At 34.8% G+C, this 19,444-nt stretch overlaps 1 protein-coding gene and 1 long non-coding RNA gene across 4 annotated transcripts in view; both read left to right on the plus strand.

Moving 5' to 3' along the window:
- LOC127844929 (uncharacterized) overlaps positions 1-19,444 on the plus strand; it is a 150,302-nt gene that overhangs the window by 83,296 nt on the left and 47,562 nt on the right. For all 3 annotated transcript variants that reach the window (XM_052375492.1, XM_052375491.1, XM_052375490.1), the window contains one exon: positions 8,434-8,544. In XM_052375492.1, the coding sequence (XP_052231452.1) occupies positions 8,434-8,544 (111 nt within the window). The remainder of the gene's footprint in view (positions 1-8,433; positions 8,545-19,444) is intronic.
- Positions 1-19,444, plus strand: part of LOC127844935 (uncharacterized) — a 168,157-nt gene that overhangs the window by 78,502 nt on the left and 70,211 nt on the right. The window lies entirely within an intron of this gene.

Below are 19,444 nucleotides of genomic sequence, written 5' to 3' on the forward strand. Positions count from 1 at the left end.
CAAATATATCAAGAGAATGTGCAAATATTTCTATTGTACAAGCTTTAGTTAATTCCTCCCATAATTTAATTATGTGTGTTATTCATAATGGTTTATTTATTTTTTATTAGCACTTAATTGACGCTCAGGTGCTAGACATACATTATGTCAGACAAAGCAAATATTAGTAAGTACATTAAACTTGTCCATGTGCACCAATCTCAAAATATTATTTAATCTTTCAGATTCACTTCAAAAGTTCTGCTGGATGACTTGCATAATTCCTAGGGAGCTCAGTATTTTAGGATACAATAATTAAGCTGTCAGACAAATACACAAGTGATTGTGAACCCCTCTCATTTTCATCTCTGCTGTTGCAAAATTTGATATTGATCATCCAAATAAATTGGTACTTGCTGTGAGATGAACTTGTGTACAATAAGACGTTGCCTGAGAAATATGGCTTTCTAAAAATGGAACAGATGAATATAAATTGCATGTTAATTTTTTTTTACAGTTTGCCAATGCAATTCTTGCAAGTCACTGTAAACATGTTTTCCTTTTTATTTGAGTAACTAAATAATTTATATTGTAAAATAATTCTGTATTGAAAAACCTACTTCATAATTGATTAGGTATTTTTAGTCATAAATCAAATACCTATTCATTTAACTATATGCACCATATAAGGTTTGAACAACTATCAACAAAAGCTATTTAATTTCAAATGAAATACGAGTACAAAAAAATTATGTTTGAGTAAAACTGTAATCCTTGTATTTGTTTTTTTATGTGCCCATAAAGTGTGAAAGGGATTAATCCTTTCCCACTTAGAATCTAAGTGATAATGGCTATGTGCAAACAGCATAAAACAAGAACAGCCTGTGTGTAACTCGCAGTCTGTTCAGGTTTTATGCTGTTTGCTGCTCATCCGTCCATTAGGTTTGGAAATCTTGTAAGAAAGGTCTTATAAATAAATTTATCTTTCTAAAGGACTACAAATGTGTGAAAATATGTATCTAAGTGGTAATGGGTTAAGTATTGCACATGTCTGTCCATCAATACATTCGTACGTCCATTCCTTTGTATGGAGCTTTGTGTTTTGAACTCCTATATAAAAATTGTGTAGATCTTGCTCATAATTCCACAGATATAGAATATATAGTTGCTTTAAGATTATGTTTTCAACTCTTTTTAGCTTGGCTGTTTTCGGAGAAAACCCGAGGTATTATCATAGCCAGCTCGTCGTCCGCCGTCCGTGCTTAAACTTTGACATTTTGTCAAAGTTTTTAACATTGGCTCTAAAATCAAAATGCTTCTACCTACAACTTTGAAACTTGACATGTAGCTGCACCTCGATGAGTTCTACACGCCACACCCATTTTTGGGTCTCTAGGTCAAAGGTCAAGGTCACTGTGACCTAAAAAAATTAATTCTGACAAGCTTTCGCAGCTGAGCGTGGCACCCATTACCGTATACGTGCGCTTATAAGACGCATTTTTAAGACTCAAATTAATAAGTAAAAGTGGGGGTCGCGTCTTATAAGCGAGATACTTGTGAAAATAAGCGAAATTTTTCAAAATATCGAGTTTACTGGGCTTACGCTGTCCAAGTTGTCAATTGTTTTGAATCATCGCGGCAGCCATTTGCATTTTCTCTAAAGTCTATATTTGCCCGTACCGTGTATCGGAACGCTATGTTCAGTTACCGATTTTCTTGAAATAAAATGTATCGTTATTGATTTTGTTGTCTATTATTTTTTATTTGAATTTTGTTATTTTGGGGTCGTAAGGCGTTATATCGTCCATGGTTATACTTGAAAAGTTTTTATCACCCGATTGTCTGCGCGCGACGTCGTTAAATGTCATATAAATTGGAAATAATAGTATACGTGTGTAAGCGGCGACACGATGCCAAACATGCTTAAAATAACAGCAAAATCAGTTCGCAGTTTGAAACTGTTAATTGTTAAATAAACACGCGATTACAAGTGCTTCTTGACAAATTTGTATCACCTGATCGTCTTTGTTCGACGCTGTTAATTGTCAATTAAGACATATTTGGCAATAAGGGTATCGTCTGAAAATAGTTACCAGTTTGCAACTGTCAATTGTTAAATAAACACGTTCATTCAGACGACCCCCTTATGCCGATGACACCTTATTTATTAGGGACCCACGACAGCGGGAGCAAAGAGCGACCGTATGCAATTATCCACAGGTGGCTTTCTTCTTGACCCGTGATTTCACTCTATCACGCGATTGGCTTATTTTATGAAAGTAGGCATTACCTATAGACAATGGGCGTAACATTTGCATAATCAAGGTAATCTATATCTGCCTCTTAGTTTTCAATACCCGTCAAACAATACAATTATATTTACAAATTACAACTACTGGAATCGTCAAAATGAAACGCAAACGTAACTCTTATGATCTCAAACTCAATGGATGGTACACAGGACGACAAGTTGTTTGTTGATCTTGTGGAAAATCGCTATCAATCTGAGGATGTATCGGCCTGTGCAAAGGTTAGTGATTGCGACGATGATGATGATGATATCGGCGACTGGGTTTACGATGACAATCTCACTAGTGAGGAATTCTACGAACTGTTAGGTGAAAGCGATGATGAGGATTTCGAGGGATTTTAAGATGACTGATACGATCAATTACGAACGTAATATGTTTGAAATTGTTATGGCAAATTGATTAAATACGCAATTGTTAGAAATTGTGTTAATTTGATAATTATTTTTACTGTATGAATAATACTTGAAAATAAATTAAAACCTACTTATATATCATGAAATAAACAAATATTATTTACTTTGTTGTTTGATTGTTTTATTTTTCGGACTTGCATGAATTACTAATTGTATGCAGCGCGAGTTTGAAAAATTCTCAATGTGTTTCTTATTGATTTTCTTCAACATTCTGCCGTTTTTCGGCCGATGAAAACGGCAAAATTTGACCGCGTCTTACACGCGGGTCAGTCTTAAATCCACCGATTATAAAGTCCGAAATCGGGGTGCGTCTTATAAGCGAGGGCGTCTTATAAGCGCACGTATACGGTATGTGGTGCTCTTGTTTAACTAATAGATTGATCTAGTCAAACTTCCAGAGTTAAGTAATATGTAGATGATCATGGAGAAAGGAATTTTGGCTGCACACATTTTTGGGGTAATTACCATTTTTAACCAGGTTTTCCGAAGGAAAAAACTGGTTATTAGATTGGCGAATGCGGCGGGCTGGCGGGCTGGCTGGCGGGCGGGCGGAACAAGCTTGTCCGGGCCATAACTTTGTCGTTCATTGTGAGATTTTAAAATCATTTGGCACATTTGTTAACCATCATTAGACGGTGTGTCGCGCGAAAAAATTACGTCAATATCTCCAAGGTCAAGGTCACACTTTGAGTTCAAAGGTAAAAAATAGCCATAAATGAGCTTGTCTGGGCTATAACTATGTCATTCATTATGAGATTTTAAAATCAGTTGGCACATTTGTTCACCATCATGGGACGGTGTGTCGCACGAAAGAATCACGTCAATATCTCCAATGTCAAGGTAACTTACAAAGGGGCTTAATTTTGTTTGTTCATTTAAAAAGTTCAGTTTGAGTTGTCTCCCTTTATCAGATTTTTTTTCACAATGAAAACCTGGTTTTGTGACAATTTTGTCCCTTGTTCCACATTAGAATATAGAGTCCCAAAACTTTGTGTTTTTAACTTCTATTAAACAACCCACTAAAACTTTCACAGTCTGATGATGTTATTGTACAGATTATGCTGAAGAAAGGAATATGTGCTTTAGTACGTGTTTATGGTGTTAATTTTCCTTAGTCCTTTTAACTACTGAGTGGATCTTGCTAAAATTTTCTGTGTGGAATGACCTTCGTGTTTTGATGACAGCGAAGAAATGAATTTGGCTGCTATGAGTTTGGGCTAAATTATGCATCGTATATAATTATCTTAGATTGCAACTTGTTACAATGATTATAATATCAATTCTTAATTGATACGTTTAGCTAGTGGAGATTTAGCAGTTAATTGCCAACAAAAACACTTGCATCAGCAAGTCACAATACTATGTTCTATGATCCGATTGTCTGACATAGAATCTAGTTAGGATAGGAATTCTTTAATAGTGTCCTCTATACACATGTTGTCTAGACTTTTCACAGATAAGAAACTCTACATATTATCCACTTTTGTTTTTCAGGCCTTTGTTGAAATTAGCTGGTTGTTTAATTTTACTCAAATTGATACTCAACCAATCAACTCAAATTCTTTGTTGTGTTTTATTAGCTCACCATGTGCTCAATATTTGGTGAGCTTTTGTGACCGCCTTTTGTCTGTTGTGCATCATGTGTCGTCAATATTTGCCTTGTTAACACTCTAGAGGCCACATTTTTTGTCTGGTCTTCATGAAACTTGGTCAGATGATTTGTCCCCATGATATCTTGGACAAGTTTGAGAATGGTTGCGGTTGGTTGAAAAACATGGACGCCAGGGGGAGGGGCATTTTTGCTTATATGGCTTTAGGAAAATCTTGTTAATACTCTAGACGCCACATTTATTGTCAGATCTTCATGAAACTTGATCAAAATAGTTATTAGTTTTAATGATATCTTGGATGATATCTTTAAATGGTTCCAGTTGGTTGAATAAAATTGCCGCTTGGGGTTGGGACATTTTTCCTTGTATGTTTTTATTAAAACCTTGTTTCCTCTTTAAAAGTCACAGTTATAGTCCACTCTTTAAAGTGCTTGGTCAGAACATTTTTTGTAATGATATCTTGGATTAGTCTGAAAATGGTTCCGGTCTGTTGAAAAGCATGGCCACCAGAGGGGCGGGGCATTTTTTTTATAAGGCGATAGGAAAACCTTGTTATTACTTTATAAGTCAAACGTATAGTTCAATCTTCATGAAACTTGGTCAAAATAAAAGCTTGGGCTGTGCAGAACAGGTTAGTTCATTTGTATTTCAGGTGAGGGACTTAGGGCCTTTCAGGCCCTTCTTGTTGTTATTATTCAGGTAGATTGAAGCTGTATAAATGGGCATAATAAAAACTTTATAAAAGGTATGCTTGTTTGGAATTTAAAGTCCTTATTGCATTTTCACAGCACAAGAAGAGTTTTTTTCCCGGTACACATTCAACAAAGCTGTGTTATATTGCTTTGACCATAGCTGATGCAGGTTTGCTTCAAGTAGTTAACGTTTCTTGACCTGTTGTGTTCATCTTGTGCTAACTGTTTGACAGTGTAAATTGTTATGTTTTACAGATTTAAATCAGGTTTGTTTGGATGATTTTATAGCTGTTATTTGGTGGTATTCTCAGTGGCAAAATGTATATTTATTTCCATAATCTAGTAATAAAATTCCCAATTGATGATTTTTACCTTCAGATGTTGGAATTAGAGCTTTTAAGTGTACAGTCCAAACTGCCCGAGCGACCGCCTGTTAATAGCGACCAACAGTCAATAACGACCACACCGATTTCCTCCCGAACGATTTCACTATATATTGAACCTGCGAATAAAGCCCACCTGTGAACAAAGACCAACGACCGCCCTTTTACATTCCCAAATCTCCATTTTGATAACTTACAACGACCACTGCAATCATAAAATCAACGATTTCGCAACTTTCAAAAAACAAAATGGCCGCCAGGACGCTGCGTAGTCACGTGATACACATCTTACCAGTGGACTCGTCGGTCGCTATGTAGATATTGGCAAGTGACAGTTTATTGCACTCGATAGCAGTTGTTTGTTTATTTAACATGCATTGCTAATTGGTAGTCGCCTGCTTCTTTTATGCATTTGACAGTTTGTCAAAAGTGTAAAAATTTGCCTTTGTATTTAAGTGACTCGCGATTAATGTACTAATTGCCGAAAATATCAAAGACAAATTTGGGGCTTTCATAAACTCATTAACTAAATTAACGGTTTCATATCATTTACGATGTCTATTAAAGACAACATTTTGATAGTCATTCTCTTCTTAAATTTCTCCGTAATAAGACGTTCATAGATTATAGAAAAGTAAATTGTCAGTTCAAGTTAACCATCATGGTTTCCAAGCGTAAGTTCTTGACGTTGGAAGAACGCGTTAAGGTCATTAGTTTGTTAGGTAAAGGACACAATTGTAGACGAGTGGCTAGTGATCTTGGTGCAGGAAAAACTCAAATTCAGAGCATTTTAAAGCGTAAACATGAGATTATGGACGAATTCGAGGAGAACGTAAACTGTGAAAGCAAACGCCCTAAGCGTGAGTTGGAATTCGCGTCAGTGAATGACTAAGTGCATAAGTGGTTTGTTGACGCAAGTGCACGGCTCTTGCCTGTGTCTGGACCTATGATCCAGGAGAAAGCCTTGAAGTTTGCGTGTGAGTTAGGATATTTGGACTTTAAGGCTAGCAACGGCTGGCTCGAGTCTTTTGTAAAAAGAAACAGCATTGTATTTAAGATTCAGAATGGTGAGCGGGGTGAAGTCAAGAGTGAGATTGTAAGATGTACATGTACGTATACATGTATGTCAATAGTTATTTATACAGTATATGATAAATTAAATAAATAATAAAAACATAAGGGAATAGAAATACAACATGTAATAAATATACAAATGTAAAACAAAACTGTGTTTTCAATCCTTTATTTCATTATAAATGCATAAGTATTCAAACATTTAAACAATAGAGCACATACATAGATAAGGTACCTGTTAAAAAACTACTAGCATATTTTGCAAAATTTCGATCGACCCTGCGAATAAAGACCACCTGTGAACAAAGACCACAACGACCAAATCCCTTGAGTGGTCTTTATTGACAGGTTGGACTGTATATAAAATAGTTTTGAAGGTTTCATATCCATTTTATGTTAACGATTGAATTTTTTAGTTTTATATAAGTTTTATCAATAACAATATTTTTTCAACTGTTATTAATCAAACAATAAGTAACAGTAACTGGCAGCTTGTTCGGGTTTTGTGCTGTTTGCTACTCATCAGTATCTTTATAGGGTTGGAAATGAAGCCTTTCAAACTTGAATATAGTAAGGAAGGACTTAAATTTAATTGGATTTTCTCAAGAACTTCAAATGCATCGAATTGCATTTCTCAGTGGTAAAGGGTTAAGACATAATAAACAATTTATGTACATAACTGTCTGTGTGCTACAAGTCAATTCTGCATGCATTGGCAGAGTCTTACTTCCAAATCTCCGGCTGTCTATATTTATTAGTTTATTATAGCTACTTTTTACATTGACAGTATTTTTATGCCCCTGAAGGAGGTCATATAGTGATCGGACAATCCTTCCATCTGTCTGTCCGTCTTTCCGTCACACTTTGCGTTTAGGTTTCGCATTTAGGCTTCGAAAAATGCTCATAACTCATATGTCCCTTATATTTTGCATGCTTGTGTATCTCATAGAGCTGCACATTTTGAGTGGTGAAAGGTCAAGGTCATCCTTTAAGGTCAAAGGTAAAAAACATGTATCAAAGCGGCGCAGTAGGGGACATTGTGTTCTGACAAACACATCTCTTGTTTTCTAGTAAATTTGGACCAAATGAAAAGTAGTAGCGAATTCGTGTCACAAATGCTTTATATCTGTAATGTGATGTTTTAATGAGAACATATTTCCTCTGGTATACGATTGTTATGGTCTGCCATAAACCCTGAATAAAGGTCTTTCACTGTACCCTTAATAAAGGTTTTGCAATGCATCCTCAATAAAGGTCTTGAACTGTACCCTTAATAAAGGTTTTGCAATCCATCCTCAATAAAGGTCTTTCACTGTACCCTTAATAAAGGTATTGCAATGCACCCTCAAAAAAGGTCTTGAACTGTACCCTTAGTAAAGGTTTTGCAATGCATCCTCAATAAAGGTCTTGAACTGTACCCTTAGTAAAGGTTTTGCAATGCATCCTAAATTAAGGTCTTTCACTGTACCCTTAATAAAGGGTTTGCAATGCATCCTCAATAAAGGTCTTTCACTGTACCCTTAATAAAGGTTTTGCAATGCATCCTCAATAAAGGTTTTTCACTGCACCCTTAATAAAGGTTTTGCGATGCATCCTCAATAAAGGTCTTTCACTGCACCCACAATAAAGGTTTTGCAATGCATCCTCAATAAAGGTTTTGCACTTGATCCTCAATAAAAGTTTTGCAATATACCCTAAATTAAGGTTTAGTGCTCTACCATTAAGAAACGTTTTTTGCTTTTCCCTGAATTAATGTTTTGCTCTTTGCTCAGGAAAGGTTTGATACTTCATTCTCAGTAAAGGTTTTGCGCCTGACCCTAAATAAAGATTTTGCTTTCTACCCACATGAAAGGTTTTATGCTGAACCCTTGATAAAAGTTATCCCTGAACCCTTGTGTAAAGCGTACCTTTGACATTCACATCTATCTGCTCTTTTTATCTCACATGAGTTATTTGTTGTTGTTTTTCAGCTGTATGTGCGTGACACGATCATCAATGACTACCCGAGGTTTACTCACCGGGGTCTGCTGATTGATTCCTCCAGGCATTTCCTGTTTAAAGAGACAATCTACGATGTCCTAGTAAGTAATGGTTGGGATTCTTTCACTTGTCAGCTGATTTCTTTACATTTCATTGCTTTGGGTGCTAATTGTCCTCAATTGTATTTCCTTCATTTCAATATTTATGGGATCTGTGATTGTTCGTATTTTTAGATAATTTGAACTTCTTCAATATAACATATTAATTAAAAAAAATCTTCCCTTTATTAGAGCTGATTTCCTTCTTTTCTATGTTTCTTTTGCTGTGTGCCTCTTCAAGAAGAAAGAAATATCAAATGCTTGGTCTTTGCCTTGACTGTAACAGCTATTATCACTTAAAACAATACCACTTAATCAAGTTCTTAACTTCTCACTTCATGTTTTAATAGACTGTTAATATCATAAGTATGAAGGTGGTCTGACAAGCTAAGTAATAAAGAATGGGACAATTATTTATGGGAACAACAATATTGTTAACAGCTGTCTGCCCTTTTCATACCACCTAGGCTATTAAATTCTGGACATTTATAGTGTCAAGTGGACTTGACCACAAGTGACCATTGAAGAGGGTTTTATAATTGTTGACATTGATACACATAATGGGATCATTCCTAACTGTGGGCATTTAACATCTTTCTTTAAGAACTTAATCTATTGCCTTTTGTTAATAACACATCAAGGGAACATCATATTAGTACTGTGCAATTGCTAATGTGCTGATTAATTTGAAAAATGAAATGGTGTCCAAAATTTGAAGATATAATTTAGATTGCAAAACTGATTTTTCGTGGCCTTATTTTGCAATGCATTATTAGTTTTTCCCTTTAACCCTTTGCATGCTGGGAAATTTGTCGTCTGCTAAATGTTGTCTGCTGAATTTCTAAAATAATTATTTTCTTCACTTTTTTTCAAAGACCTATACATGAAAAGCAAACAGTTTGGATACTGATGATATGCCACATTATGTGGCGTTTCATCTGGATCCAGACTGTTTGCAAAGGCCTTCAAAATTCGGTTCCAGCCCTGAAAGAGTTAAAGTAAAAAATATGAAATCAAGGATTACATAATTCTGTGAAAAACAGGGATTTCCTACAGAGCTAGACCCAAATTCTTGACGTTTGGAGTCATTGCAGAATTGTCCTACTATTCATGGATTCGACCTAAAAAGTAAACAAAAATTTGTGGAGCAATATTGGACTTTTCTAAACAGAAGAATGAATAGCTTTTACATTTCTTGAATTTTACCTTGACAATAGTTTTCGGGGTCTTTACCTTGGATTTCTTTTTTTTCCCACACATAAGTCTATTTTATTAAAGGGATCTTTTCACGGTTTGGTAAATTGACAAAATTGAAAAAAGTTGTTTCAGATTCGCAAATTTTCGGTTAAGTTATGATATTTGTGAGGAAACAGTATTACTGAACATTTGCCATGGTCTAATATAGCCATCAGGGGTGGCGAAATCTCAAAAAACTATACTTGTCCAAGGACAACCATTTAGGAAATTTAACTTGTCCGTTGCTGACCTACACTTGTCCGTTAATGTTTATATAAATTATAAACGCATTATTGATTCATGTAAAATTAAAATGAGAATGATTTGCTTGTTTTGTTTATAGTTGTATAGTTATTAAAACATGTGTTGAACATAAGTACATCGTAATCTTAACAAATTAAACTAGACCAATATGTCGACCTCATCAGACTGAGGCTCCGCTACTGGTAGCAATTTGATTATCATCAACTGGTAACCATTGAAAATCTGTTAGCCAAGTTTTTTTTTAAGTTCTGGTGCGTTTACTTAGATAATATATTTTATCATAATCTTTCTTAGTATTTTTTGGAGGTGGACTGCTCAAAGCTTCGTGTTTCTGCTCTGTTGTTGAAGATTTAAAAAAACAAAATGTACCATTAAAGTCGCCTCAAATAACAAGGTAGACTGTGTTTTGATTATCTTAGTTTGATATTTTTTATTTCCGTCTGATTGTAAATATAAAGAAACCAGTCTGTACACTGTCTAACAGTCGGGCCGAATGTTGAAAATGCGGCATGCTCCCGGTCTCTTATAGAATAAGGGAGATCACTGCGCAGGAGAGTGCCCAAATTTTAGCTTGATTGCTCCGCAAATAGCACTGACAATGTAATCGCGTGCCAACATCTGGTTTTGTAAAACTTAATTACGGCTTTAATACAATGTATTTTTTTTGTATACCTGGACCCGACTTTAAAAAAACTTGTTGTTTACGGACAACTTAATTGAAAAAAATCAGTTGCCCAGACAAGCAAATGTACGACTCGGGCAACTCGGACATTTGATTTCGCCACCCCTGGCCATTATATGCATCTTTTGATGATTTAAAAACCTAAAAATTATAAAGCGTTGCAACTCGAAACGATTGAATAATTTGGAGAGTTCTGTTGTTGTCGTTTAAATTTGTGACCTACGAAGATTGCTTATATAAGGTATAAAATACGCGTCTTATGTATGCTTGGCAGGATAGCTCAGATGGCTAATGCGTTTTTACTTCAGGTTTCCGGGGGTCACTGGTTCGAGCCCTGCCGCGGGCTACTTTTTTTTCCTTTTTTAAATTTTATATTTGATTTTTTACTGGAGCTTTTAAAATTTCATGTTTACATTTATCAATATAAAGCATTATTGACAAACTTCAAAACATGCCAAAATCTGTGAAAAGGCCCCTTTAACACATAAATGTATCTATTATCTGTATCAAATTAAGAAGATTTGTAAGATAAGTAGTAGTTCCCACAGGTTAAATACTTTGAACATCACTTTACATAATTAACATATAATGTGTGTTTGCCTAATTGGCTTTAATGAGTATTCCGACTGTCTTCTAGTGTGGCTATTTTGCATAATCATGATGACTCATACTTAGATCTTGTTATTCTGGGTCTATCTTAATGCAAATAAGTATTTATACAAATATAGAGGTTGTTAGCTTTTGTTTGCATGTGTATTAATGTATAACTTTGCTGGGGATTGCTGTTAACTAGATGGCTTGCACACAAATTAATGTATGAGGCCTGCTTCCCGTGCAGTAATTCTTTTTATTTTATGCTTTCCGGTGTTTTATAGAGAAAGAATTAAAACTGATCATCTGACTGTTTCAAACAGTGAAAATAATCACTGATAATTATCAATAATTTTCACTGTTTACTGTGAAATGACTCATTTTTTTGACGAAATGACGTCATTATTCCAGCGAAATTCTTTATTTAAACTCTTTAACAATGTATATATATATAAACTGTGAAAAAAAGCATAAAATAAAAAGAAAATGTGCATGATTCTGTGGAATCAGGCTTTTCCCGCCCCATGCCACGGGTCCGAAATTCGGCCCCATTCCCAATGCAAATCTGGTTGTTTTTTTCCCAATTGAAAAAAAATTCCCAATTCCCCCCCAAAAAAAACAAAAAAAAAAACCTTTTTTTTTTTTAACCTTATAATATATAAGTTTACCTGATCCGGTGTAGAAAATAGAAAGTGTTGCATAATTAAATTATCTGTTGCCTTGAATTTGTTTTAAAAACTGTAAAATATGTTAATGATTGTTTAAGACTTTCCTTATTTTCCTCAAAATCCGGCGCTTCGCACGATTTTTTTTAAACCTCAAAAAAGGCCAGGACTTTTCCCCAAATTCAGATTAAAAAACCTGCACTTATCTCACATGTTCATAATACTTTGTAAAATTTTAATAATAAGTTATCAAAATAGTCGTTATTTACAAGTTAACGGCTTCTTTGAAATATAAGAAACACTATTTGCATACGATAATTTTTCCCAATTGAGCCAATTTTACGCGTATTTTTTTTCCCAAAATGGGGGTTTTCACGACGCGAAATTCCCAAAATTCCAGTGTGGCGTATTCCCAAAATGGAGCGGAAAAAGCCAGGGAATATCGATTTTAATTCACTCGTGATCATAGAAAATATATACTTTCACTTGTGGCTGCGCCACTAGTGAAAATATCATTTTCTATGATCAGTCGTGAATTAAAACAGTCTTGGACGTAATCCTCTCGACCGTCAACCGAGTCAAGTGATTTTTGTGTCGGTCGAGTGAAAATTCTAAGCCGGTAGTCCGATCGGTCGAGTGCATTTTTTCATGTCCGATGTTAGTAGCATGTCGGAAATAGATTCATATAGACGCTTAATCAAAACTGCGTTTGTTACTTCCCTTGAGCACTCATTGATTAGACGCTTATCGAACAGTGTTGTAAGTCAATCTCGCGAGACGCTATAACTTTTATTACTACTGGGTGGAGAGCATGCTGCAATAAATTTATTTTAATTTCTTTTCTGCGTTATTTTGAGCGCGCAAGGCACACACATCAACTGCAAAATGAGAATGAAGGTTGCAACAAAAATTATAAACAGTCAATAAAACGAAAATTGCAACCGTTACGGAAGATAAATCAGTCATGGCTTTGTTTTGATGTCTCCAAGGAGACTTTGATTCTGAGCCATCATTGCTGACTGGCTGGTAATTGCAATTCATACATAATTTAAGAAAACAACATGCAATTAAATATCATGCACTAACTTACAAGTATAGTTTTTAACATTTGTCAATTTGCGATTCCTGACATTAAATTCAAATGTGTTATAATACTGCATTTTAGATGCTGGTACAATTGACGACAAAGCAGATGTAGCTTAGGCCAGAGTTTTATTATTTTCTGTTTAACAGGATTTTTTTTGAAAGTTTGAGTAAGAGGAGGGGAAAAAATAAAAATAAAAACTCAAAAAAGTTTCATAGGAAAAATAAATAAAAATAAAGCATAATGAAAAAATATATTCTTTATTTTTGGAAGTTACTAAAAACAGTAAAAATAACTACCTGTAAACTTGCCTGGTATTGCCATGCAGTGTCCAGTCAGTATAAAGTGTGAGGGGTCTCAAAAAAGTTTAAAAACATGAAAAGAAGGTAAATGTATAAGCAAACTTTTGAGGACACACAAACTGTTGAAAAAGCAGATGGTGTCGATCACAACAGCATACCATTAGCATTCCTGCTCAGGTGAGCTAATAGTAAGAACAATTACAGCTAATTAACAGTTTTACAGGGGTTGGCCTAGGGTCAAATTTTAGGGAGAAGTGACTTCTGTCTTGACTGGCATTTTTTAGGGAGAAGTTAAGAGAAATAAGGAGAAGTCTTGTTTTTTTGTTTTATCTTGTAATTATTTGCATTAGTGTTTACCCTTTTAAATTACTGAATACAAGATGTGCTTATTCAATTCTCTTTATAGATAATTAAATCAACAATCAAATATAAAGAAAACAACACAATAAACAACCCTCTTACAGCATTCAAGTGTGCATGAAAGTGCTTAATATAAATTGTATTTACATACACTACCCATCCACCCCACAATTAAAAAAAGTGTTTAATTTTTTTTTGGGGGGGGGGTATTTTGGTTTTAAATATAAATATTTATTATTTATTTTGTCTTCTAAATAAAGCATTATAATTATCCTATACTCAAATTCCAGTAGAAACAACGATAAAAACATTTACATACACAAGTCTTTGACAATCACAACAGTGTTACCAAATGACGCCAATTAAACATATCCCTCAAAAAGCAAGCTGTCAATGCTGGCTGTAAACATCAAAGGTCTTTGATATTGGGGCCCTCGTCATTTCTAGGAGTTAAAAACTGTCAACTCTTAATATTAGAGAAGTTAATAAATTAAAAGAATATTAAATACTTGCCTTAATTCAAATGTAGTATCATTTTTAGCTCACCTTGTGCTCATGGTGAGCTTTTGTGATTGCCTTCTGTTCTTCGTGCGTTGTCCGTCATCCGTCATGCGTCGTCCGTTGTGCGACGTCAACAATTGCCTTGTTCACTCTCTAGAGGCCACATTTACTGTCCAATCTTAATGAAAGTTGGTCAGAAGATTGGTTTCAATTATATCTTGTATGAGTTCGAAAAAGGTTACGTTTGCTTGAAAAACATGGCTGCCAAGGGGTGGGGCTTTGTTCCTTATATGGCTATAGTAAAATCTTGTTAACACTCTAGAGACCACATTTATTGTCCAATCTTAATGAGACTTGGTCAGAAGATTCCTCCCAATAATATCTTGGACGAGTTCGAAAATGATGCCGGTTGGTTGAAAAACATGGCCGCCAGGGGGCGGGGCATTTTTCCCTACATGGCTATAGAAAAACCTTGTTAACACTGTAGAGGTCACATTTATTGTCCGATTTTGTTGTAATATGGTCAGAAGATTTGTCTTAATGATATCTTGGATGAGTTCGAAAATGGTTACTTTTGCTTGAATTACATGGCTGCCAAGGGGCGGGGCATTTTTCCTCATATGGCTATATAAGGCTATAGTAAAATCTTGTTAACACTCTAGAGGCCTCATTTATAGTCCGATCTTCATGAAACTTGGTCAGAAGATTCATCCCAATAATATCTTGGATGAATTCAAAAATGATGCCGGTTGGTTGAAAAACATGGCCACCACAGGGGTGGGGCTATTTTCCTAATATGGCTATAGTATAACCTTCTTAACACTCTATAAGTCACATTTATTTTCCAATCATCATGAAACTTGGTCAGAAGATTTATCCAATGATATCTTGGATGAGTTCGAAAATGGTTTTGGTTGCTTTAAAAACATGGCCACCAGGGGAGGGGCATTTTTCCTTATATGGCTATATATGGCTATAGTAAAACCTTGTAAACACTCTAGAGGCCACATTTATTGTTCAATCTTCATGAAATTTGGTCAGAAGATTGGTCTCAATGATATCTTGGATAATTTCGAAAATAATTATGATTGCTTGAAACAAATGGCTTCCAAGGGGCGGGGCATTTTTCCTTTTATGGCTATGGTAAAATCTTGTTAACACTCCAGAGGCCACATTTACTGTCCGATCTTCATGAAACTTGGTCAGAAGATTCATCCCGATAATATCTTGGATGAGTTCAAAAATGATGCCGGTTGGTTGAAAAACATGGCTGCCAGGGGGCGGGGCATTTTTCCTTATATGGCTATGGTAAAACCTTGTTAACACTCTAGAGGCCACATTTATTTTCTGATCTTCGTGAAACTTGGTCAGAAGATTTGTCCCAATAATATCTTGTTATCTCAGGTGAGCGACTTTGGGCCTTTCAGGCCCTCTTGTTTAAAAATGAGTATTTAGATAATAGGATGTTTACATAATATTATTAGGATATAAAAGGTCATATTAATGTATTATTTCACTTAAGCTGTTGCTCCTGGACAAGTAGTTTAAATGTTATGGTTGTGGAGGCATGGTGTGGGTTTGAATGATGAGAACATATTTGTCCCTAAGGTGTGATGTAACATTAAACAGGTTAATTTACATTGTCTCAAAAGCTGCGTAAGCCATTTAGAAAACATGACTATGCTGTAACTTGTGCTCCCAAAGCATATATTGATTGCTTTTTCTGACACATTAATATGGTTAATAATTAAACAAAATGACTTACTTTAAAAACAAAACAAAAAACAAACACTAAATTTTGTTGTAGACACAGTTGACATAAACATGTAAATCTCATATTTGTTTGTTTTGATAGGATGGTCATAATTTTCATGTTATTCATACTCAGTACATGTATAATGTTTTGTTAAAGAGCTTCAGTTTATTATGAATTATTTATCAGGATAAGTGATAATTGAAAGTATTGCACAGACATTTGAAAACAAAGGTATGATACATTTTTTAGTGGGATATTGTTCTTCATTAAAATCTATAGATCCAGCTTTGTGGTTATTTCACATGAAATCATGAACTACATTTCATAAGTGTCTAATGATGGTTGGATCGTGAATTATTTAAAGTAACATACATACTCAAAATCAAAGAATATTTGGCAAACAATTTTGTAAAAAAAGTTTACCCATAAAAAATCAGTGTTTGTTATCGCAATTGCCAAAATTTTATCGCTAGATGTGGTACAGTAACATAGATTTAATGAGATACAAAATGCTCATTTTTTGTGTGTGCGATAATATATTCCATGTTAATTTTCCGACACTATATCCGAACATTTATTAGCGAATGTGAGACTGGCTTAAGGCAGCGTCGGAAGAACAACGTATTCATGAGAATTTTGCTGTGCTTCTGAAGCTTCATGAAGCCAATCTTGTGCTTGCTCGTAAATGTTTAGATATCATACCCGTAAATTCACATGGAATATATTGTGACACAAGAAAATAAAAACGTGCATTTTGTAGCTCTTTAAATCTATGTTACCAGACCGCATCTAGCATTGAAAGTTTGGCTGTCGCTATAAGGAACATTGATTTTTATGCTCTCCAAAATATTTTTGGTGGAGCATATAGTTGCCAGTTTGTATTTCCTTACTTCCTTCCTTCCATCACACTTTTGCTCCAGTTTCTCATAGCATCTTCAATACTTTATCGATCTCTTTCATATTTGGCATGTATGCACCTTGCATGGATGGACCTCTACCTTTTGATGAGGTTTGATGTCACTGGGGTCAAGGTCAAGGTCACCAAGGCTAATGATAGATTTTTTTAGGTGGTCATTAACACATAGATTGACAAAGCGCATCATCGGGGAGCTTCCATCAGTTTCACTGATATTCTTGTTTATGTTTAGTGTATTTTTATGCCCCCAGAACATAGGTTCTGGGGGCATATTAAAATCGCACCGTCCGTTAGTCAGTTAGTCAGTCAGTTAGTCCGTCCGGATTAGTTTCCGCTCAATAAAGCAAGCAATTGTCATCAGATCTTCACTTAACTTCATGAAAATGTGTAAGGCAATAACATCTAGGTCAAGTTCGATAATCGGCCAATTTGACCTAGACACTCCTGAGTTACGACCCTTGGATCATTGTAAAATTTGTTTGTTTTTCTTGTTTCCGCTCAATAACTCGAGCAATTGTCATCAGATATTCACCAAATTTCCTGAAAATGTGTAAGGTAATAACATCTAGGTCAAGTTCAATAATCAGCCAATCTGACCCAGACACTCCTAAGTAACGGCCCTTGAATCATCGTAAATTTTTTTTTTTTTCTCGTTTCTGCTCAATAATTCGAGCAATTGTCATCAGATTTTCACCAAACTTCATGAAAATGTGTAAGGTAATAATATCTAGGTCAAGTTCGATAATAGGCTAAATTGACCCAGACACTCCTGAGTTTCGCCCCTTGAATCATTGTAAAATTTGTTTTTTTCTCGTTTCCGCTCAATAACTCAAGCAATTGTCATCAGATCTTCACCAAACTTCATGAAAATGTGTCAGGAAATAATATGTATGCCAAGTTCAATATTCGGCCAAATTGACCCAGACACTCTTGAGTTACGGCCCTTGAATCATCGTAAAATTGTTTTCTCTTTTCCGCTCTATAACTTGAGCAATTGTCATCAGAGCTTCACCAAACTTCATGAAAATGTGTAAGGTAATAACATCTAGGTCAAGTTCAATAATCGGCCAAATTGACCCATGGAGACACTCCTGAGTTACAGCCCTTGAATCATAGAAAAATTGCTTTTTTTCTCGTTTCCGCTCATTAACTCGAGCAATTGTCATAGGATCTTCGCCATACTTCATGATAATGTGTAAGGTCATAAGATCTAGGTCGAGTTTGATAATCGGCCGAATTGACCAAAACACTCCTGAGTTACGGCCCTTGAATCATAAACAATTAGTTTTTTCTAGTTTCCGCTCAATGACTCCAGCAATTGTCATCGGATCTTCACCAAACTTCATAAAAATGTGTTAGGCAATAAAATCTAGGTTAAGATCGATAATCAGCCAAATTTACCCAGGCATTTCTGAATTACGGCCCTTGAATCATCTAAGAATTGCGTTACCGCTTGAAACATGCTCATACATGTAACTTCTTTGTCGCTTCAGATGTAACCTTGATATTTGGTATGCATGTGTATATGGACAAGGCCTTTCCATTTGCACAGAAATTTTGACCCCTTTGACATTGACCTTGAACTAAGGGTCCGTTTTAATCACCGTTCCTCATTAATTCATAAATGTGGCCATCATACACTTTTGAAAAATGCTTCATTTGTTAACTATGAATTCAAGAGCTGTTAATAGGCTGTTAATTAACAGTCCCTGGAAGGAATGAAGTGTTTATGAAATAATTAATTAAGGTCATCAACACCTAAAGATTGCACATCAATTTGATAAAGTGTTCATGAACTTATTGTGAGCAATAATTGTCAATAAAAGTTCAGGAATCATGTAGAAGAACAATCAAGAGCTGTCCATGAACAATTCTTTTGCCAAATTTTCAGAATATTGTGTGTCATTTCAATCTAAATTCACTTCAAAATCACTGAAATGTTGGTTGTTATAATTACAGCTGAACAATGCAAGATTTACGAACATATGATAGATTATTTACGCATGTTTAATGGGAATTGCCCCATCCTGAATATGAAGTCAATTTAATCTTATAATGGAAATGTATTCAAAATTCATTTATCGTATTTTCAATATGCTTCGGAAAATTGGCGAATGTTTATGTGCATGAAATTCATTAACACATTCATCATTTATAATGTCCAGAATTAGCTTTAATAAATGAAATTAAGTCATGTTTTTACGGGATTTTCAAGTAATGTATATAGTAAAGTGGTTTGTATCCAGTGAAAGAGATTTATATATATATATATATTCATAGTTGTATTCAAAACATTCATGTACAACACATATTTCAAAAATAAAACACTTCAAAGAAGCTATTTTTACATACTTACTAGATATAATTTTACATGAAAGTATTTTACTAAATATAATTTTACATGAAAGTACGTGAATATTCTTTCTATATGAGACTGCACATATATATGAAAGATAACTAGAGTGCTGAATTGCCTTATGTATGATTCTCTGATACTGCAGGTTTAACAAAATACAGATTTGATAAAGAAAGTATTCAACACGTTA

The sequence above is a fragment of the Dreissena polymorpha genome, chromosome 9 (genome assembly GCF_020536995.1).
Source record: "Dreissena polymorpha isolate Duluth1 chromosome 9, UMN_Dpol_1.0, whole genome shotgun sequence".
In the NCBI taxonomy this organism is placed as follows: domain Eukaryota; kingdom Metazoa; phylum Mollusca; class Bivalvia; order Myida; family Dreissenidae; genus Dreissena; species Dreissena polymorpha.